The sequence below is a fragment of the Prosopis cineraria genome, unplaced genomic scaffold (assembly GCF_029017545.1).
Source record: "Prosopis cineraria cultivar Desert tree isolate PC_DT_omini unplaced genomic scaffold, ASM2901754v1 PC5, whole genome shotgun sequence".
Lineage (NCBI taxonomy): Eukaryota > Viridiplantae > Streptophyta > Magnoliopsida > Fabales > Fabaceae > Prosopis > Prosopis cineraria.
Genome location: NW_026555336.1, coordinates 1,666,068 through 1,688,567, shown reverse-complemented (window position 1 = coordinate 1,688,567; position 22,500 = coordinate 1,666,068). Strand labels below are relative to the sequence as shown.

General features: G+C 29.7%; 2 protein-coding genes across 5 annotated transcripts; one reads left to right on the top strand and one right to left on the bottom strand.

The window, feature by feature from the left end:
* Positions 1–204: 204 nt before the first annotated feature.
* LOC129311695 (uncharacterized) lies at positions 205–4,136 on the top strand. Its single transcript, XM_054954110.1, has 4 exons — positions 205–968; positions 3,526–3,615; positions 3,704–3,771; positions 3,844–4,136. Exons 1-4 carry the CDS (start codon positions 315–317, stop codon positions 3,974–3,976), a joined length of 945 nt encoding a protein of 314 aa, XP_054810085.1. The 5' UTR covers positions 205–314; the 3' UTR covers positions 3,977–4,136.
* Positions 4,137–4,401: 265 nt separating this feature from the next.
* On the bottom strand, positions 4,402–11,080 carry LOC129311597 (sugar transporter ERD6-like 6). Of its 4 annotated transcripts, none has more exons than XM_054953944.1 (18): positions 10,638–11,080; positions 10,493–10,555; positions 10,320–10,409; positions 10,176–10,235; positions 9,995–10,060; positions 9,826–9,891; positions 9,654–9,729; positions 8,657–8,721; positions 8,404–8,496; positions 8,175–8,255; positions 7,969–8,053; positions 7,490–7,536; positions 7,303–7,365; positions 7,160–7,219; positions 7,028–7,093; positions 6,879–6,938; positions 4,916–5,030; positions 4,402–4,801 (listed from the first exon to the last, which is right to left on the bottom strand). In XM_054953944.1, exons 1-18 carry the CDS (start codon positions 10,821–10,823, stop codon positions 4,689–4,691), a joined length of 1,455 nt encoding a protein of 484 aa, XP_054809919.1. In that variant the 5' UTR covers positions 10,824–11,080; the 3' UTR covers positions 4,402–4,688. The 4 variants fall into 4 exon arrangements, 3 of the variants coding, with proteins under 3 accessions (XP_054809919.1, XP_054809921.1, XP_054809922.1); XM_054953946.1 differs by having other exon boundaries at positions 7,199–7,219; XR_008593328.1 differs by lacking the exon at positions 4,402–4,801 and adding an exon at positions 6,050–6,164 and having other exon boundaries at positions 4,930–5,030.
* Positions 11,081–22,500: the final 11,420 nt, after the last annotated feature.

The following is a 22,500-nucleotide window of genomic DNA, read 5'->3' as shown; positions in this document are numbered from 1 at the left end:
TGAAAAAATTTAAATGAAGGTGGAAAAATATTGATTCATGAAAATACAAAATCTGAAGTAGAGGAACTACTCAGTTTGCTAAAATGAAAAGGTCAAGTGGTTTGCCAATGGGAGTGGCTTGTTTGAAATCCATCTTCAGAAGCATAGCTTTCCACTCTGCGACAAGCGATAACAACCCTGCACCAAACGAAACCCCACTTTCTCTGAGTTTAAAAACACACTCAATCACTCTCTCTTCTAAACATAATCTTCTTCCCTTCACACACACAGCTAGCTCTCAAGGCAAGTGATCTTCGTCAGAGAGGAATTAAAACATGGTAAACCTCGTAGCAGCACAGAGACCATTATTGCATGGGCTGATGAAGATGGCCGGCATAGCACCCTACACGGTGGAGATAGAGCCAGGCACGGTCATGACCTTCTGGGTTCCCGCCAACACCATCTCTAAGCCCAAAAAGTCCCATGAAACACCCCAAGTCATCGCCAAGCCCGCCAAACCAGTGGTAGTGCTGGTTCACGGTTTCGCGGCGGAGGGAATAGTGACGTGGCAGTTCCAGGTGGGTGCACTGACAAAAAAATACGCGGTTTACGTGCCGGACCTGCTGTTCTTCGGGGGATCGAGGACGGATAAGCCGGACCGGTCGCCGGGGTTTCAAGCGGAGTGTTTGGTGAGAGCGTTAAGGAAGCTTGGGGTGGAGGAGTGTGTGGTGGTCGGGTTTAGCTATGGAGGGATGGTGGGGTTTAAGATGGCGGAGACGTGGCCGGAGATGGTGAGAGGGATGGTGATATCGGGTTCCATTTTGGCCATGACGGATTCGATCAGTGAAAGCACGTTGAAGGAGCTTGGTTTCTCGTCGTCGTCGGAGCTCTTGTTGCCTACTTCCGTCAAGGGACTCAAGGCGCTCTTGTCTGTAGCTACTTACAAGAAGCTCTGGTTCCCTGATCGCCTCCATAAAGACTTTCTTGAGGTCCTCACTTCACTCCTCCCTACTCACCACTTTTTTTAATCACAAATAGATAACTCATTATCTCATTTACAGACCCTAACGAGCCTGTTTCTTGTGCTCATCACGCTAATGAGTCCAGATTTAAACTTTTTTTATTTTTATTTATTAAAATAAAATTATAAAATTTGTAATAAATTTATTTTTCATCAGAATAGTAACATTTAATTTGAATGGTCAGTTAAACATTAAAACTAAAGATAATCTCTAAACTAGCATTTTCAAAAAGAAAATATTCTTTAAAAAAACATTGCAAGTTCAAAATTTTAAATTTATATTATCCAAAGTATATTTAGATTCAGATTAAATATGTATTATTCATACCGGTGATAAAATAAATTTATTGACATTTTTATAATTTTTATTTTAATAAAAATAAAAGAAACCTTTAAATTTAGACTGTCCAAATTAAAATCTAAACAGTCCAAATCTCATCAACTTGATAAGCACAGCCTAATGAGCATTGTAATTGGTTCCCTCATTTGCATTTTACATACTACTCCCTCCATCTCAAATTATAATCTCAAATTATAGGATATTTTTAAAAGAGTTTCTTCGTTCCAAAATATAAAACACTTTATATAGATTAAGGTTTTATTAAATACACTAATTTTAATATTATCCTTTCTCTCTCTATAATTAATTTATGTCCATTCTCAATATATTAAATGATGAATATTTTAAAAAATTTATATTTTTATTTTTAAAAGATAAAGTTGTTATGTATATTTAATAAGGTTTATTAATAAGTGAGATTTTATTTGGGACAAGTGGATTATTTGATATGGGAATGAATTTAGCACTTGATGAGATTTGAACTATCTATATGACTTAATCTAAACAGATCAAATTTAAAATTTAAAATTTATATTTTATATTTTTATTTTAGATTTATTAAAATAAAATTATAAAAAAATTAAATAAAGATTTTTATTATCAACTAGACATTTAATTCAAATTGTCCAAATTTAATATTAATTTTTTTTATAATTTTATGAATTCACCATCTAAATTTATTCTGGACAGTTTATATTAAAACTTTAACTTTCAATTTTATCTTTTATTTTTTATTTTAATATTATGTGTTGAAATAAAAATTTAAAAAAATTATTAAAAAAATAAATATTAAATCTAGACTATTCAAACTACATTTGAATGAACAATTTATAAGAATTATAAAAATTTTAATATTAAATTAGACCATTCAAATTAAATCTACATCATTAATTAATGATAAACTATATATTAAAAATTTTATAAAAATATAAAATAAAATTAAAATATTTTAAATCTGGATAGGTTAAATACGGTGAGGGATCCATTTCATATGGTAATGGAATGACAATTTATATTTTCATTTATTATCTTTATTTTCTTAAAAAATTGTAATTAAAAAATGATTTTCTTTTTACATCATTGAAAAGTTTTAGCTCTGATTGGCTGGATACGCGTGTATTGGTAGGCGGTTAGGTAGATCATAATACATTTTTTTCCCCGCAAGTAGGTGGATCATAAACGGATCGTGAAAGTAAACTCTCGTTTCTAAGGGTCCTTTCAATTATTATTTTTTTTTTTTTTAAAGAAGAGGGGTTTTGTTTTGTTTTATTTTATTTTATTTGGTTGGGGGAATGGTTTTACGACAAGGTTTTAACTAGTTTTGGTTAGATGAACACACACATGTGCTAACTTTTTTCATTGCATATGTTTCACCTATTGCAGTCCCTCCATTATAAATTATAATAAGATATTTATAAATAAAATTTTATATTTTAATAAACTTCATTAAATACACTTAAAAAATTTTTTAAAAATAAAAATATAAACTTTCAAAAATATTCATAATTTAATATATTGAAAAGAGAAGGGACAAAAATTAATTATAAAAAAAGAGTAATATTAAAATTGATACATTTAATAAAATTTTAATCTACCCAAAATATCTTATATTTTGAAATGAAAAATTTTTTTAAAAATGTCATATAATTTAGGATAGAGAGAATGTTAACAACTAGATCAATTCAATTGTTTGAATCGTTAAACTAATGCATCGGTTCAATGATATACTTAACCTTTGATTTTGCAGAGGCACACAGATATATATGTATGTATATATATATATATATATCCATTTCTTTTGTTTGATGTTGTGATCTTCACAAATAAAGAAACGACAACATGCATATGGATGTAATTTTCTCTCTTTTAATCATTGATTGTTTCAAATGCGCATAAACTTGTGGGGTGGCCAAATGAGTTGTAGATATAAACGCTATACATTTGAACTGTGGGCCATACTATGCGTACCTATGTCCCATGTGATTCGAAATTATCAGAGAAAAAATGAGGAAAATGGAGGAAGAGAAGACTAAAATGGAATATATAGAAGCAAAAGCAAGGGAAATTGATTAGGTGAACTAACAATACCTAACTTCCTAAGAAACAGAAGTGTATGTTTAATTTGGTATGATCCTTAATCAATCCAAATTAAATGCTGACTTTTCTCCCTCAACAACCCAACCAGGTGATGTTCACAAACAGGAAAGAGAGAGGTGAGCTGTTGGAGGGCCTAGTCATAAGCAACAAAGACATGACTATTCCAAAATTTCCTCAGGTAATAGCTTTAATTATTAATTAAGAAGACATGCTGATCCTTTGATGCACTGGACTTGCACATGTAAGTTGAAGCCACCACTTTGCAGAGAATTCATCTTTTGTGGGGGGAGAATGATCAGATCTTCAAAGTGGAGCTGGCGCACAACATGAAAGAGTATGTATCTGTGCGTGTATTAATTAACACGAGTAAGCAATATGTAGTTAGTAACAGTGACGTGAATGACAGGCAAGTGGGGGAGAATGTAACGTTGGAAGGGATAAAGAAGGGAGGCCATCTGGTTCACTTGGAGAGACCCTGCGTCTACAACAGGTGCCTCAAGCAGTTCCTTTCTTCTCTCCAGCTTCCCTCTCCAAAATAATCCTTCAACTCTCTTCTACTGTGTCTGCTATTCTCTTCATGTACCTTTTTTTTATTGTAGTTCACTGGCTTAGCTTGTTTCCACTTATAATTCTATATTACTCCTCCAATTTCTATTATAAATGATAAAAACATACCCACGACTTTACATTGAATAAAAATCATTTAATTAAAACTAATCAATGCCTTCAATACTTCAAAATTACCCTTGAGAAAATGTACTGATTAATTAGAGGATGCTGTCTGATTAGTATGAATAATGTTATTTAATTTATTTGCTAATAAATATCAAAGCAAAATATATCTAGGAAAACAATTAATACTAGCTCACACCTTATATACTATAAGCAGCAGCAACTAAAATTTCTTGATTTTAAATATAAGAAAAAACTACTACAGTTAACAAAGTTTAAACACCTACTAACAGGGACATTTCAGGAAAAAAAGTTAATTCCAAATATAATTAAGAGAAATAACTAGCTTTCGTAAAAATTGTAACACACAAACACACGTTTTTGCTCATACTATGAGACCGAAGGGTGTTTTTTAAGACAAAAGGCCTTCTATTATTCTGCTTCTCTACCTGTCGTCCAATATATATTTCACCCTATAGCTATTGTATAGTACAATTAAAAAGGATAATGAGGTTAAAAAAGGAAAAAAAAACTGGAAAACTTGGGGGCATCATTCATTGGACAAAAGAAAAAAGAGGATCATCTAAAGGATGACTGAATCTCTTCCAAAGTTCTTCCTTTGGTTTCAGGGACCCAAATTGCCGCAAAAGCAACGGTGAAGGCAGATACCACTGCGTACACCGTGAAGGTTCCTGCAGTTAAAACACAACATTAACATATATATTCACAATCCCAGACGTAATTACACACACACACTCACATGGAAAAACAATAGCATAAATGTACTCCAAAAACACAAAACAGACCTCCACTGCTCCAAGTCAGAAGCAAGTTTGCCGTCATTGTGATCAGAAAGGAACATAGCCAATTCGCTAATGTGGCTACACTTCCTGCAAGTCCCTTTATATTTATTGGAAGGATCTGAAAAACATCATCCAAACAACCCTCAGCAGTTCCCTATACAAAAAATTCCTTCTCTCGGATTCAGAAAGAATTTCTCTATCAAAAATTCCTAAACTGGGACCAAAAATATCAGGCTACGTTTGAAAGTTGTGACAGGATAGATAGATTAAAAGAAGAAATTTCAAATTAAACAACTATTTATGATTCAACTTTATTATAAAGAAAGAGGGAAACAAATTCCACGAGCAAATTACATATAAATACTGGAAGGGGATTGACATCCCATACTATCAGAATGCAATAAAGCGTCCAAGTCAACTGGGGCACAATCTAAAAATTGATAATCACATTTCACACCAAGGCAGTCCTTTCTATTAACCTCTCTTGGGATGTGTTGGAACTTTAACTGCCAATTCCTCTCTCGAAAACTTCTAATCCTTGTTAAGACTGAACGAGCAGTTTTTCCTCTACTCTCAAAGTCATATATATTATTTTTGTATGGGTATTTTATGTCAATCGCTAGGTAATGTACTTGGTAGCCCAACTAACCCAAGTCAGGATGGTCATATTGGGTCGAACAAAAACTTGGATAGAAGTCAGCTGTGCGGGCCAGTTCAGCCCAATCCTACCAAGATTCGTTGAATATATTAACAAGTCATTTGATTGGATCTTTCATCTTTATATGAAATTTTAAAGAAAATACAATTTCACGGACACTCATATACAAAATTTTTTTTAGGGTAACATTATAACTAGATTTTCTGTGCGTGTAATGCATTTGATAAATAAAAGTAGTACCATAACAATTTTTTGACTGAAGAGCATATTAATTTGAATAATTATTTTGGTGAAGAATCAAAATTTATAATCAAATATGTATTAAAAAATAGAGAGAAAATAAAAAAATAATTATATGATACAGAGAGTCACTCAATGCATATAAATCATGAATAATATGGTCTGTGTGAGATTTTAATCGATTTATAGATATAAACTTAAAATAAATTTTGACCAAAATGTTAAAAATGGTCACCCACTCAAGCTGGCCGCCAGTCAGGACCAGCTTGGCCCAGTCAGATCCTGACCCCAAAATGATCAGCTAAGTCAGCTGGATAGGGCAAGCCTTACATTGGTCTGTGCTTGGCCTGCATTCTATCATCAAATAAAGACATAAAGTTGATGGCTTTATCATCTTCTCCTCTTCATTAATAATACCCAAACAATCCTCCTTTCTACCAAAAAAACAAAAAATATCCAAACAAGGTAAAAATTCAATAAAATCTTCACTTCCCCTTTCCTTGCCTCAACTATCCCAGATCCAAACATACCACCGGTCTAATTAAGAGCCCTGTGGTCTGGACGTTAGAGTAAATTACACTAACCTCTTCCAAAGTGTGTACGCACACGCAAATGTATATTTAATTTAATTCTTTTTTTTTTCATAAATACCTTCTATTAACATGCATGCAACACAAGTAAACCAAAAGAAAAAGGAAAGGAAAGGAAAGTGGGAAAAATGTTACCCCACAAGAAACTTTTGTTAAAAAAAAAAAAAAATCAAGTTATAATATAAGCTAACTTTTAATTCGAAGAAAAATTTGTATGCCTTTAGAATGAAAAATTTTCAATAATTTCAATAAAATTAAAGAAAATTTTGTTTAATTTACTCAGAAGCTTGTGTCTAAGAAACAGATACGTATCAATATTAAGAACTGATATAACAACAGGAAATTAATACACATTGTCTTTAAGTAAGAAGTAGTCCTCCAACTACTCATCCATCTTGAGCCTATTTTTTCTGGCCAAAAAGAAAAATCTTGAGTTTATTTGTCCCGAATAGCATAAATAATGAATATTTTAGCATACCTCGGACATGATAACCCATGGAATTGGTCCAAGTCCTAGAGAGAAGCCGATCACCATAGTCTGGACAGGAACAATTGATCAAACTGTTAAGCACTGAATTCACTAAAGGCAAGCGAAAAAAGGTATCAAGCCTAATGCACATAACTTACCACGAGACCAACAACAGATATTATTCCTAGATCGCTATATAGATGAGAATCCTCTGGTACATTTCCCTGGTATCAGTACATAACCAGTTATAAATAGAGCTAAGCTCCTGGCAGTTAATAACAAGCACCAACCTTCAAATAAAATGCTACTGCAACAAGAATGAGGCTCACTGTCATTGACGATGAGGATATCTGCAGAAGCAATAATAAATTTCGTATGTTGCATCTTTAAAATGACATATATAACATATGGTTGAATTTTGCTTGAACCATACTATTAGAAGCAGTCTCCGTCCACTTCTATCCACCAACCAAGTAGCGATTCCAGTCGCTATGACCTGAAAAGGAATTCTAATGATGAGACTTCAATTTTCCTTACTGCTATTTACTTGGAGTAAAAAAGTTATAGTATAGTGCATGTTATCTAAGACCACGAAAAAGTCCTTGGCTGTAGTACCTAACCTGTATAGCTCCAAGTCCAAATGTAGCAACATTGCTGGATGAAATTCCTGTTCAACAAGGAAGTCAAATGCCAAAAAAAGAAGGAAAGTAAAATCTTTGAGCTAGTAAAGCTGTCACTTCAAAATCTTAAATTATTTCCCTTTGCTGTTTGTTGAACCTGATCGAACAAACCAAATGTACCAATAACAGAAGTGAACTGGCTAGTTATATTCATTACACAGAAGTTGAAAACAGCTGAAGTTCAATTATATCTTAGACACATCATTATCACCATATAGAATTATGTTTGCCGTGGGAAAATAACAGATAATAAAGTGGAGATTATGTTCTCTTGGAAATGTATCTCTTCTCCAAAATCTTGGCATTTCAAAGATTCAAAATCTCTACATCTCCAAAATTATTCAAAAAACAAAAATAATACATAGAAAAATTTCATGAAAAAATAACTGAAAAATTAATAATTCGCAGGTAGATTCTACCTGCACTTTGAAAAATGATACTTGAATAGAACAATACTCCATTAATACCGCTCAGTTGCTGCAGCATAAGTAGTCCAATACCTACCTGCAGGCAATTAACTACCCAAAAAGTTTAGGTTTTAAATTTTTAAAATAAATAAAAATTGGACAAGCTTGGGAAGATAATTGGAGTAACTTCAGGATCAAAAGAAAAAACTCAAGCATACCATTAAAGGAAACCAATATCTTTTTCTCTTGAGATCAGCCAATCGAACAGTAACTCTTTTGCTAGTTGATGCCACAGATCTCTGTTAAAAAAAAAAAAAAAACACAGTTAGTGACGTATGGTTTTTTAAACACATTCTAGATCCGTACTTTAACCCTTATTTGCATACGCACTGTGTCACGTCAAAGGCTTGGCTCTTACTTAGATATAACAAGTAATGAATTAAATACCTTAATTTCATTTGCTTCCACAACAATATCCATGTCAAATCCTCGTAAAACTTGCAATGAAGTCTCAAATTCTTCTGTCATTCCCATCTTCGCCTGAATTTTCCAGAGTACCCCCCAAGCCAGAGAAAATAAAGAAAGAGGAATAAGTAATTGCTTAGTTTGCTCGTCTTCTGGAAAGAATGTATAAATTAACGAAATTGAAGGATGGAAAAATTCAATTAGTATAATGCATAACATGACATATGATTCATACCAACCATCTGGGTGATTCTGGTATGAAAAATAATCCAGGTATTAATATTATACAAGGCAAAGCACCTGTAATGAAAAAAGCATGTTTATTGTCATTCTTTTGGATTTATGCTCCCTTCAATACTTTGAATCACCGACTCAAGACATGATATTCTGTGAATTATTACGAAAACGATGAAAGAATTAAAGATATACTAGTAGTTTTAAGGCCCGTTTGTTTAAGATTAAAAAATAAGTGATTTTTAAGTAGTTTAGAAATTTTATAAAAAGAGATTTATTTTGTAGAAATTTTATAAAAAGCAAACATTATTTTATGTTTGGTTACAATAATTAAAAAACAATTATTATTTATTTATTTTTAAATTTTACAATATTTTCCTCGATTTTTGTTTTATAAAAAATAATTTATTATTATATTATTTTAAAATTTTATGATTTCTTCACATATCTTACCTTTTTAAAACACTCTCTCTCATCTATCACATTAAATTATTTTCAAAAACTATTCAAAGTAACTTTTTAAAATAGTCAAAAATATCTTTTTTTTTAATTCAGATTATTTTCAAAAGTTTAAACAATCATCATAAAAACCCACAAAATAACTTTTTTTAAAAAAATAAATGCTTTTTTCATGAAATAAGCTAAAACAAATGGGCCATAATGAACTACAAAACAGTTTGTCTTGTTTCATGAACTTCTTCTGGGAAAGGCAAACTCTCCAGCCTCCATTAATAAGTTTAGAACATTTCCAAGCCACGCCTCCAGCCTCCCCCTTTCCCCATCTAAATAAATAAACAAAAATATATTTAAACAGTATCCAATCAAATAACATGATAACATCCAACAGACCTTGTATATACAAATTATTCTTAAAATTTTCCCCACTTAAATGAACATGGTACTTTTATTTGTCTCTGACAAATGTTTCCCAGTACTCAGATTAATTCAATTGTTTTCCCCTCACAGAAGACCAACCAAATGAATATTTGGGAATTTACCAAGAACAGCAAGCGTTTCCCAGTTGACAAAAAGGCCTAATAGATATACCAACATTATTCCGATTGTAATGGAGAGCTGAAACAAAAAGAACAATGATGTGAATATCAATATCAAAATAGAAGAAGTCAAATAAACAACATTTTCTCAAGAAGCAGGATTTGGCTGACAAACCTGGTTAACAGATCCAAGGCCGCCTCTCATATTTTGAGGTGCTATCTCAGCTATATAAACAGGCACCTAAACGAGAACAAGGACCACAAGTACAGAACATTAGTTTCCCTAAGCTTTCGTATTATCCAACAAATGGAAAATAAAAGGTATGTCGAGAATTGAAGATTACCACGTAAGAGATTATCCCAACGCCAAACCCCTCCAACAATCTCCCCATAAACAGAAATGATGAGTCCTACAAAAGTAGGGGCGCATCTTATAAAGTAAGAAAGTTAGAGAGAGCAGGAATGACGATACAGATATAACAGAAAAAGTGACAATAACAAAAGACTACTTATGCAACCACTTACGTTGGCAAAAGAAATAGCGAGCCATCCTAGTATATTGGGGATTGCTGCAATCATTAGCGACTGCAATTCAACATGCCAAAGGTTCACTAATCACATTCCCAGTTGGCCTCCTTATAAGCGAACGCATACAAAAACATTATATACCCCTTTGCGCCCCATGAATTCTGATAACTGACCACTGGTTAGAGCTCCCACCATCGCACCCACATTGGACAAAGATCCGAATATTGAGAACTGTTCTCAATAATACATTCAACAAAACTGAGTATGATGATTAAAAACGAAAGGAAATGACATTGCTGAAATACGACTCAAACCTCCGAAATTGTAAGATTTAGGTCACGGATTATTTGCTCTTGCGTGGGAGAGGAATACCCACACTGTTATTGCATTAAAACAAACAAAAATTAACGAAATATTTCTCATGATCATTGATTCGATGGAAGTGATAAGTTATGGTACCGTGAAACCGAATTGAATAGGACCCAACGCTACGATGAGCACACAGAACAGAACGGAGACTGAACCTTCTCGCAGGGACTGAACAGAGGAGTCCATGACGCTGGACTGCCTCGAACCCATTTTGTACCAACTACCAGTATGACGGAAGGGCCGCCTGAGATCATCGGTGTCATCTCTCGAACTCATTGCTGCAACTTGGGGGGATCAAAGTCAAACGAACTCAAGGTTATAGGGAAGATCTTGAATTCTAAGCGTTTGTGAAAATTTCTCAGAGGCGGTGCAAAGGCGCCATTCATGATAGTAGGTTAGGAATGTTGAACTGAGGGCTGATAAGCAGAGAAACTCAATGCTTTGGAATTGAACTGTGTGTCAGAGGATCCGGTGATTTTGGAAAGCCGGATGGTTTTCCTCTTTCTCTGTTCTTGTCTATTTTTAGTCCTGCGTTGATCCAAGGCTCCATGTTACCCAGTCGCTTCCATTTACAAGTCATTCCCGGAATTTTTTTTGGTTGGAGCAAAAAAAAAAAATTTATTAACACGGTCTTAAAATTTAAAAAAAAAATTGAGAAAATATCAATAAAAAAACTATTAGAATATATTCATATCAGTGAAGGACAATAGATTCTAAAATTTTACAGCACTCCTTGATCTGAATTAATATTAATTTTTTTATTCAAAATGATGAAACTATCCTTAAAATATAAAATAATAAAAAAGGCACCTCCACTATTATCGACACCATTGCCAGAACCCCCGTCACCAACAGCTGATTAAAAAAAAAAATAACAAAAAGAAGAAGAAGAAGGGGCCGTGGGATTTTTGATCCCACTATCCCTTTTCCTAAAAAAAAAAAAAAAAAAATCGGATAGCTCAAAACATCTTTTTGTTTTTTCTCTTTTTTTTAATGAAAGTTAACAATTCATTCAAACTTAATAAACTCAATTAAAATAATAAAAATAGTTATAATTATATAAAATTTGTCACAAAATATTAAAAATCAATCATAATAATTCATAACAATCTCTAATAACAAAAAAATATCTTAATTACAATTAATAATAATATTCAAGTTGTAATTAATAACAATATTCAACGTACTTCAAAATATTTAAACTACATTACAACAAGCAAGTCTTAAGCTTTACATTCAATCATATTAAAAAATAAAAATAAAAATAATTATATTTAAATAATTTTATAAGATTAGACTAGACTAAATAATTTAAAAGTGCAGCCTCATATCTAGTTTAGCCTAAAAAAAAAGTCTAATTTTATTAATCATTTTAATTCTTCGAGTCAATTTTTTTTATAGAATCGAGCAAGACCAATTTTGCTTTAGTTGAGTTGAGTTTGACAAAAAACCTGAACTTTTGCATGGCCAAAATCTTTTCAGTCAATTTTGGCACTAAACATAACAAATTGATTTAAAAGATATTTACCTTCGCGCCTGATCATTTTAATAAGGTTTAGTTTATGCTTGTAAGAAATTACCATTAAAGCCACCAATGAGTAACTCTTCATACTTTGTCTGAATTGAAAGAAAATATGAAAAAAAAAATGGGAAAAGAGAGAGAGAGAGAGAGAGAGAGAAGATAATATTTCTCCCAGAAGAAAATAAAGTATAAAACCGACAACATTTTCCACCCAAGTTTTCTCCCCCACAAAGTGAAAAAATTTCATTCCCTGTCCAGCCTACACCCTCCTGCTTCATTGTATATCTTATTCTTCAGCTCAAGAGCATTACGTCATCATATTCTACCCTCCATTCTTCGCCTCAGTGCTCTGACTCAGCATCTCTGGCTTAAAAATTAATGTTGCTTTGTCTCACAGTGTTGTGGTTACCTCCGTCTTCTGCAAATCTCACCATATAATGATGATGAGGGTGGTGATTCTGTTAAACTCTTTTCCTGCCATTAGACTTTGTTCAAATAAGCATATTTTCTTTAGGGTTGGGAACATAGACTTTGTTCAAAAGTAAAGATGCAAGGTCGGAACTAAAGACGCAAAGAGCACCTGAACCTAAATCCAACAAAACCATAAAACCCAAAACTTAAAAAAGCCACATGAAGAAGAAATATTAGGATGATAACATGAAAAGGAAATGATGAAGGACGAGGGGAGGGATCATATAAGCAGGGGGAGATGAGATGATGGAGGGAGACAAAGCATGGTGTGGGTATCCAATATTCGTTTTTAAATCCAGACTGATTGTTGTGATGCTAACCTATTATTATCTTTCAATTCCCGTAACAACTCCCTCCTCTCAATTAATCCATATTATCAGTAAATTGAAAAGCAGGAAAAAAAAAAAATCCAAACCAGAACAACCCTAAAGAACGATGACGACAGTGTGAGGGGGAAAGAGCAGTAGCAACAGAACAAAATCTGAAAAATAATTGAGACCTGTAGACTGGAGGTTGGAGAAGCACTGCACGGGACAAACACTGGTGGCATTACCTACCCCTTTTATCATCCACAGCTTCAATATGTCGCCATCTTCTTCCCTATAAACTCAAAAAATTTGAACAAGAGAAAGAATTTGAATGTGGGCAGACATTGAAAACAAAAAAAAAAACAAAAACAAAAAAAGGAAGAAGTGCGGAGCAGAAGAGGAAGCAAAAAAGAACATTGGAGAAATTGCAGGCGGTAGAGTAAAGAACGCAAAAAGTTAAAAATCGAACGCGAAACTTGCCGCCTGTGACACAGGCCCAACTAATTTGAAATGTAACAATGATACATTACCTTACGCTAAGCCCACTCCACTAAATTCAAATTGAGCCTCATCCATTTAAAATAAGGCTTGGAAAAGTCTGCAAAATTCTATTACAATCAAGTGGAGTTGGCACTGGCACGATAATTAACAACCCTAATGCAAAATAAATACTGTTTATCCAACTGTTGAACTACAGTAAAACGAACGGATTTTACAACATAAACTGGACTAGATAATATTTTAATGAATTCCTTTTTGAAAAAATAGACAAATATGTTATAAAATTTTATTTGAGAGACATAAAAGAGAAAAAAAAATCAATTAAAAACTTTCTAACCACGATTCCCATTTTTTTAAAATTGAGGTTACCAAAATTTAAAATCCCACCTTCCAATCATTTTTTTATCTAAACAAATCATAAAAACTAATAGAAGTTAAATTATGAACAAATATTAATTTGATAATTTTATAAACATAATAGTTTATAGAAAGTGTGAAATAAAATTGTATATGTGGTTATAGATAAATAATTATAATAATAAAAATCAACTATATCCAGCATATTTGTGATTAAAAGATATAATAAAACAATAACTTGTTTTTTCATAAAATTTGTTATCCCATAAATAATCAAGTATAGACAATAATTTATTTTAAGTTATAAATTTTTATATCTATGTAAATTAAAATTCTAAAACATATAATAATCAAAAAAATTATAAAATATGTATCTTGTTTTAGAATATATTTTTTTAAATTGTATGAACATCTTATTTTATTTTAGTATTGGCTATATATAACAAAAGGAGGATAAAAATTATTCCTCATTAAGAAAGATATTCACATTTAATACTCGATTGTATCTTGAATAGAATTACTTTCAATAGAAAAATACTTATTAGCAATAAAAAAATAAATAACAATTTTTTTTATTCTTGCACAAAATATTTTAAAATATGATATCATGTGCATATAAAAAATATAAACATTTTTTATATATGATCTCCACATAAATTAAAATTTAAAAATTATATTCTAATTAAAAGTTATTTACTTTTGAATATAAATAACCACTTATATTATTTAAGACTTTATTATGCTTGTGCACATAAAAAATGTAAATAAAACACTTTTTTTATATGATTACCTAATTAAGTCAAATTTGAGTATTGTTCAACACAATTTAAAATAGCTCTTTCAAAAATAATTTTTACATCCACAGAATTTTTTATTATAGAATTATTCACCTTTTTATCAACTTATTTTGTTATATAACTTGTCATTTTGTATATATTAAAAATATAAATGATATTTTATAAACAAAATTTATTACCATTACACTATGTTATTAAAATTTTAAAATTAAAAATTAAATTATAACATACACAAACAAATAATATATTAAAAATACTATCATCCAATATAGATTATAACTCATTATACTTTATAATTTGTTATGTAATGCATATTTAAAAGGGGATGATAAAATTTATTTCAATAACAATTTAATCCTTCAAGTTCACCTCAATAACAATTTAGTTTTTTAAGTTTGCCTCAATAATAATTTAGTTTTTCAAATTTATTATTTGAAAAAGAGGTAACACATTGTTAAGATTTACCAACATAGATAAAAATATTAAATTGATAGCCACGTAAATTAATGATAAAATTAAATTGACTTGAAAGCAAATTTGTTCTCATTTAATCATATGTAATATGTTAAATTATCAATATACTTTATACGTCAATTAATTTAAGGGTCAATTTTTGTTTCAAAACCTAAAAAGTTAAAGTAACAATTTAAAAAAACATAAGAAATTACATTGATAAAAATTAAAATAAAAAAATAAATTAATAATTAAGAAAATTTGAGGGACTTACAGTTTCATTTTCCTTTTAAAAATAAACAATATACTTTATTCTAAAATTCATTACCCCATAGATATTAAATATATGAACACTAACTTATTCTAGCTTAAAATTTATTGCACATGTTAACAAATTAAAAATACATATCATGGGTAAAAATAAGTAAGTTATTTTATAGAAATTTGTTTTATTGCATAATTTATTTCCCTGTGCATGTAAACCTAAATTTCAATGGATGTAGGCTTGAATTTTTATAATTTGTAAAAATTAAATTTATAATTTTATTATAAATTATAAATTTACATTTTTTTATACATTTGACATTTAACACTTATAATAACATTTGCAATAAAAAAGTAGATAGTATTATATGAAAAAATTCTTACAACAGTCTAATTAAATTGATCAATTATTATTGTATCACATGTGACACTTATTAAGTGATAGGATTTGATTCAGTCATTAAATTTAAACATAATATGTCTTATAAAATCATTATAATTCTATTATATATAATCCATTAATAAATTTTACTATATATTTTCTCAATTTTTAAATATAAGCAAAATTTTCATGTGGTTTGTTGTTATTTTTTATAAGCAAAAAAAATAATTTTCAAAAGGTTTTTATGACATCTTTTCTTAATTACTCTTCATTTGATGATAGTATCATTAAATTAGAAAAATAAAATAAAATGTTAATCACAAATACATCTTAATCCAAACTTTTTAATTTTAGACATAATTATTAAGATTAATAAATTTTTAAAATTAAATTGATTAATTTACTTATATTTAAAAATGAAAGAGAATAAGTTGATTGATTTAAATAATAAAATATTTTATTTTATAATTTATCATTTAAATTTGTATGTTATATACAACTAATTATCTGATATATTTACAAAATACAAATAACAAATAATAAATCTCCTACATTTGCAGAAAAAAAATATTGGATCTCATATATATTATTGTTTTTATAATTCTCATATTTACAAGTATTTTTTACTATGGGTTACACACCCATTTGTTTTTTAAATATTTATTATTCATTCCATATAAACTCTTATTATACCAAAATCATACTTTAAAAAAGAAAAAATGTTACTGTTCATTCAACTGTATATGAACAGTATTATGTATACACTTTGCAATATATATTGAATAGAGAATTTATTCTTGTGCAATGTATAAGATATTTTAATATTTAAAAGATAAAAATAAAAAATAACTTATTTTTATATTCAAATAATATATTTTATTAATTTAAATAAATTATAATTTAAATTATAATTTATTTTATAATAAAAAAATTTAGTTATACATATTAAAGATAAAAATAATTACTCATTTTATCTTGAAGTGTGTTATTCTAGAGATACTGTATTTTTCCTTTGATTAATATGTGAAAAAATTTTGAAATTAAGTTGAAAAAAAAATATACTTCTTAATAAGTTCCCTCATAATTAATCAAACAAAAAAAAATTGACCCCAAGAAATATTCATGAATCTATTATTCGTTGTTCCGTGTTAGTTAAAATCTAATTAACAATTTCTATTTTGCAATAAATTAGGACATTATGTATATTAAAAATTTAAATATTATTTTTTTAATTTATCACTTCCTCCAAATTAAAATATAATCGATTTATTTTCTTTCAGAATTTGTTGGCCTCTGCATCATTATGAGAAAAATAAAATATGTACTATGATAAATTCTATAATATAATTTATGTCATAATAGTATTTATAAATTATAATTATAGCCAAAAGTAAAAGTAAATAAAAATATGTATATATTAAAATGATTTAAATTAAGGAAATAACATAGCCCATATTATAGTACTCCCTCCTGTCCTATATATAAACCACTTTTAATTATTCTCTCTGTTCTTATATATAAGATATTTTTTAAAATTTATTTTGTGTTTAAATATAAATGGTGCCATGATAATTTTGAGCAATTGAATAATTTTTTCATTTTTGTCTTGAGAAGGGTGAAGGGATATTACTTGTGGGTTTTACCCACCTTCATAATATTAATTGTGATATTATTAGAGGTAAAATTGAAAAATTATTGTGATTTTGTTTGTTTTCAACTAAATATCAATTTTTTAATATGCATGATTTAATTAAAAACACTTTATATATAAAGATAAAGGGAATACCTCATTGTAATTAATGAGATATAGTTAAATAATTAGTTTGTTGGAAAAAGATATTTTTTCTTTTATACATAACTTTTCCCTCTATTTATAAAAATATTAAATGGTAAAATTGAAAAAAAAAATTAATGATCCATTTTTCATGCAAAAAAACTTATCAAATAGACCATCAATTATTTATAGAATGTGATTCATGTACAGATTGATAAGAATTATTTATCAATTATATGTATTGCATGATTGGCAAAAACAACAATTAAATTAAGAGAAGTTTAAGAGGTGTACATGAAAAGTAAGTTTTGTTTTAAAAGTTATTATTTTATGCCCCTAAAGAGGTACCCTCAATTGCCAATCGAATTAGTTTGAGTCAAAGACATGGAATATTGGAGACCATGCAAGAAAATGAAATTCTATTTTATAAATTAGGATTTCAAATTCATGTGTTACCACCAAAGATTAAAATTTAAATAACACATTGCCATATTTTAATTTCTTTTTTCTATGTAGATATTGAAAACATAAACAACATAACCCATAAATATTAAAAAAAATTGTTAGTCTATGTATGTTAAAATTACGGAGATAATTTCATTGCAATAAAATATAAAGTTTGTAACTTCCTTGCAAAAAATATTATATTTTATAAATTATTATTTATATTTATATTTTATAATATAATTAATTATCTCATACATATATAAAATATAAGTAACAAATGATAAGTAGATCTTCTATCTTTATAAATATATATATATATATATATATATTAGGTCTTATACTATTTTTTATCATGAGTCTCATATTCATAAATATTTTTTATTGTGAGTCTCACACTTTTTTTTTAGGTTAAGGGTCCTACAAGAATTATTTTTTAAAAAATTATGGTTAGGAGCAATTTTGCCCACCATTAACTCAAACTAATGTTGACCATTAAACTAATTTATTTGACCAATAGAAACCAATGTGGCAAGTTGAGTTTAACACTCTTGCTTCTCTCTCTTCTCTTGGCTCCTTCTTCCTCCATCTTCTCATTCTCTCTCTCTCTCTCTATATAAAGTAACATGTAATAGCATATATCTATACCTATTGTCCCTTCCATCCTTGTCTCTTCCTTGTAACCAAATGAGCTTCTCCTTCCTCTCTTGTTTTGCATTCTTATACTCCAACCTCTCATCCCAGTACAATGCATACACCCTCACAATGCTGAGAATTCTATTGAGTTGGTGAAGAAGATCTCCTACTCATGAGAGGGATCTCTCTAATGTGCTTCTCGTTGGTGGGAGTATAGTTGTGCTTGGTTGCCTTGACAATAGCAATGTTGAGGTTGGCGATGGAGGTAGTGCTTCCTACCTTGGCTAAGTCGATGCTTGTTTGATCCTTCACTACCCCTTCATGCTCTCACTCTCCTCTCTTCCATAAATACACTCACCCTCTCTATATGTCTCCTTGTTTTGCTCCTTCCTTGCCTCCTTTTTTCTCTTTATCTGTTGTTTCTTCCTCTACTTGTTTCTATTCTCAATAAGCCCCCCACATCCTTGCTCCCTCTTTTCAAATCCTCCCTTCCTTTTTTTCTCATTAAATTTTATTCTCTTTTTCCTTAAAAAAATGCACTATCAACTACCATGGAGCCTCCTACATGCAAGCAAGGTTCTCTTCAAAATGTTTTGGTGCAGTTGCTTCTCTTTGACATCTTCCTCATGCTCCAAAGATTCGCTTACATCATCACCATTGATGGCGAGTCTTGCAATGTTGGCACCTTCTATTTCTTTTCTACCCCAAACTTAGAGAGTGTAATATTTTGGTCTTTGACTCCAATTATAGAGCCCTTCATGCTCGAGCTACTTCATCCGATTATGTTTCTGGTCATCCTAGCTCTTAATTGTTGTTGATTCACATACATGAGTTAAACTCAGCTTGCCACATGGTGTCCATTGGTCAATGAAAACAATTTAATGGTCAACGTTAGTGTAAATTAATGGTGAGATAAGATTGCACTATTTTTAAAAGATGGAAGATAACATCACTCTAACAAAAAATTTAGGATACCTAACATATTTGGAGAAAAAATTTCAAGACAAAATTTTCCCCCTAGCCCTTAAAAGAAACAAAGCCCACGATCATCTCAAGTTACACCAAGCTAACCTCATGATTGACAAAAACTGTGCCTTGCAATGATACTATTTTTTTTCACTAGCATACAAAAATTTTTTTTGAAAAAAATACTAAAAGCATGAATTTTATCGATATTTTAGTCATTTAATTTTTACACCATCTAATTTTAAAATTTTTAAATTTCAATTCCCAATTCCTAATAAGGTGTGAATTGTTCCAGCCAAATGTAAATAAAAAAGGAAATTAATCATTTAATTTATGCACTCTTGACGTACTTATGACCTAATTCTTAAACTTTAAATTATTATAACTTAATCTTTATAATTTTAATTCAATTGTAATTCAGCCTCTAAAATTTTATCTTGCAATTTAGTTTGTATAGTTTCAACTATTTAGATATTGATCTCTATATTTTAAAAAATAAAATTATAAAGATTAAAAATATTTTAAAAGTTTAATATTTATAATATTTATAAAGATTAAAAGGGTTTAATAATTTAAAAAGAGAAAATTGGCTCAATGGCCTCAAAAATTACAACCCCCATAAATTATGAAAGAGGTTTTTGAATATTTTAAAACATGGCCTATTCAAAAATAAATTAGATGTGTTTTTACTTCTTTATCCTTAAAATAAATTATTATTAAAAGAGAATATATCTAATTTCATTTTTATGTATTATTAAAATAGAATATAACTGATTTTATTGTTATGTGATTTTTCTTGATTTTATTTCTCCATCCGTACAGTTATTTTCTTTACCATCTTCGTCGCAAATCGCAAAACATTTCTTATCATACAGTTTTTTCCTCTCTCTATTTATCATCTTTGTTTTTCCTAGACATCATCATCACATTGAAGAGGAAACTGTATTATCGAATGGAAGTTGTCTTGTATTCTTTTTTCTGGACGTTGAAGGGTATCATCTATAATCAAATTTTCATCATCTTCATATAGCTAGGTAATATCTCCACTGAATTAGTGAACCATTTATTCCTAATCTATTATTTTTTGTCATTAGTCATGCAATTTGCTTGAATTTTGAATAGAAAACATATTATTTTTTCATTGTTCATGATTTTTTATTTTTTTTTATTTTGGCTATTTGATTTGCTATGATAAGCTATAATGTCTGTAATTTTTTTCAAAGCTAGTTTGATCTGATTTGGGTAAAGGATTATGGTGTTTTCGTGTTTCTTATTGACATTAGTATATTATTAATATATTATCGTATATCATTGATAAAGCATATAAGTGATAACTTACCAACACTATATCATCTTTTAGCTATAGAGATGCTTAATGTCATCATTTTCTTATGATTGAAAATGGAATTTGAACAACTATTACATGGATGGTGCATACTTGAAAGTGCTTGTGGAAGATACAACTTCATATCTTGATGTCATGGAAATTGTGTATGAGAAATTACGGTTGAATGCAAGTCATGAGGTCAAATTGATGGTCTCTTTTAATATTAAAACTTTAACATATAGTATTTTAGAGGTTAAGAATGATAATGATTTGATATAATATTTTAAGTTGTTGAGAAATTCTAATATTTTTAACTTCCCGTCGATTGTCTCTATTTTCAATGGACCTTTGTCCATACAAGAAGTGTTTGAACCTTGCCATGAATGAGTTAGTTCCTTAATTTCATATTCTTTTACATTACCAACAACAAGAATTATAGTGGACCTGATGAGCTCTTGCAAATAGACGATATCAAGGAGGGAGATGCATTCTTTAGCAAATTAAAAGTCTAAAAAGTTCTACAACTCTTAGCTATGAAGAAGAATTTTGAATACAAAACTCTCAAATTAAATGGTGAAAGGCTTGTTGTTGCTTGTAGTGTTGATGGTTATAAGTAGTACGTACGGGCCTCAATGATTTCTTCTACTTAAGTTTGGGTCATTAGACGATATATAAAGGACCATACTTGTGCCGTTGATGTCATGCGTGGTGATCATAGGCAAGCAACAAGCCTTATCATTAGTGAATGTGTGAAGTAAAAAGTCATTGATGGAGAATGTAATGACTCAAAATCAATAATTAAGCACAAGCGTAAGGAATTTAGAGTTGGTGTTAGTTATTACAAGTCATGCAGAGTAAAGGAACTTGTTTTGGAAGCAATTCAAGGTTGTTTGGAGGACTTTCATACCCAACTACCTTCTTTGTGCTATGCTCTAACTCACACAAATCCTGGTACATATTTATCATTGATATATATATATATATATGTTTATTAATGATATATTTAGATAGTAACTAAATTAGAAATATTATTTTATTTAGACAGTAATTATGTTATGGACCCTACTTTATTGTCTCATTTATTAATAATATGATACAGGTACTATTACTGCTATTGAAGATGGTGGTAATGGTCGTTTTAAGCATTTCTTTGTATCATTTGCTGATTTTATTGAGAGATGGAGTCACTGTCGACCAATTATATCCATTGATAGGACTTTCTTGAGGAACAAATATGCAGGGACTCTTCTAATTGCATGTACTATAGATAGAAATAATTCAATTTTTTCATTAGCATGTGCAGTTGTTGACTTAAAGACTGACGCTTCTTGGGAATGGTTTCTATATAAGCTGAAGAATGCATTATGTTATCATCAAGACCTAGTATTTGTTTTAGATAGGAAAAGTAGTATCCTAAAGGCTATGTGTAATGTATTTTCTGATGCTACCCGTTGTGTTTGTGTACAACATTTGTTTGATAATATCAGAACAAATCGCAAACACCCTTAAGTTGTTGCTATCTTCAATCATTGTTCTAGGGTATATAAGTTTTTTGATTTTAAATATGAGATGAAAAATTAGATCAAGTGACACTTGGCATTCGTGATTACCTATTAGACGTGGGTTATGAAAAGTGGTCACGTTATTATCCTATGAGAAGTAGGTATGATATTATGACTTTTAATATATTTAAAAGCATGAACTCTGCTCTAGATGATGCAAGGGACCTACCAATTATACCATTGATTGAG

What these genes read in the sequence shown, in the direction of transcription:
- LOC129311695 (XM_054954110.1), top strand. Translation starts at nt 315, where the DNA reads ATGGTAAACCTCGTAGCAGCACAGAGACCATTATTGCATGGGCTGATG. An exon ending in TCCATAAAGACTTTCTTGAG is followed by an intron (nt 969 to 3,525) that starts GTCCTCACTTCA and finishes CAACCCAACCAG; the next exon opens with GTGATGTTCACAAACAGGAA. An exon ending in CTGGCGCACAACATGAAAGA is followed by an intron (nt 3,772 to 3,843) that starts GTATGTATCTGT and finishes CGTGAATGACAG; the next exon opens with GCAAGTGGGGGAGAATGTAA.
- LOC129311597 (XM_054953944.1), bottom strand. Translation starts at nt 10,823, where the DNA reads ATGAGTTCGAGAGATGACACCGATGATCTCAGGCGGCCCTTCCGTCAT. An exon ending in GCCTTGGATCTGTTAACCAG is followed by an intron (nt 9,730 to 9,825) that starts GTTTGTCAGCCA and finishes TTTTTGTTTCAG; the next exon opens with CTCTCCATTACAATCGGAAT. An exon ending in TTGGACTTGGAGCTATACAG is followed by an intron (nt 7,366 to 7,489) that starts GTTAGGTACTAC and finishes ATTCCTTTTCAG; the next exon opens with GTCATAGCGACTGGAATCGC.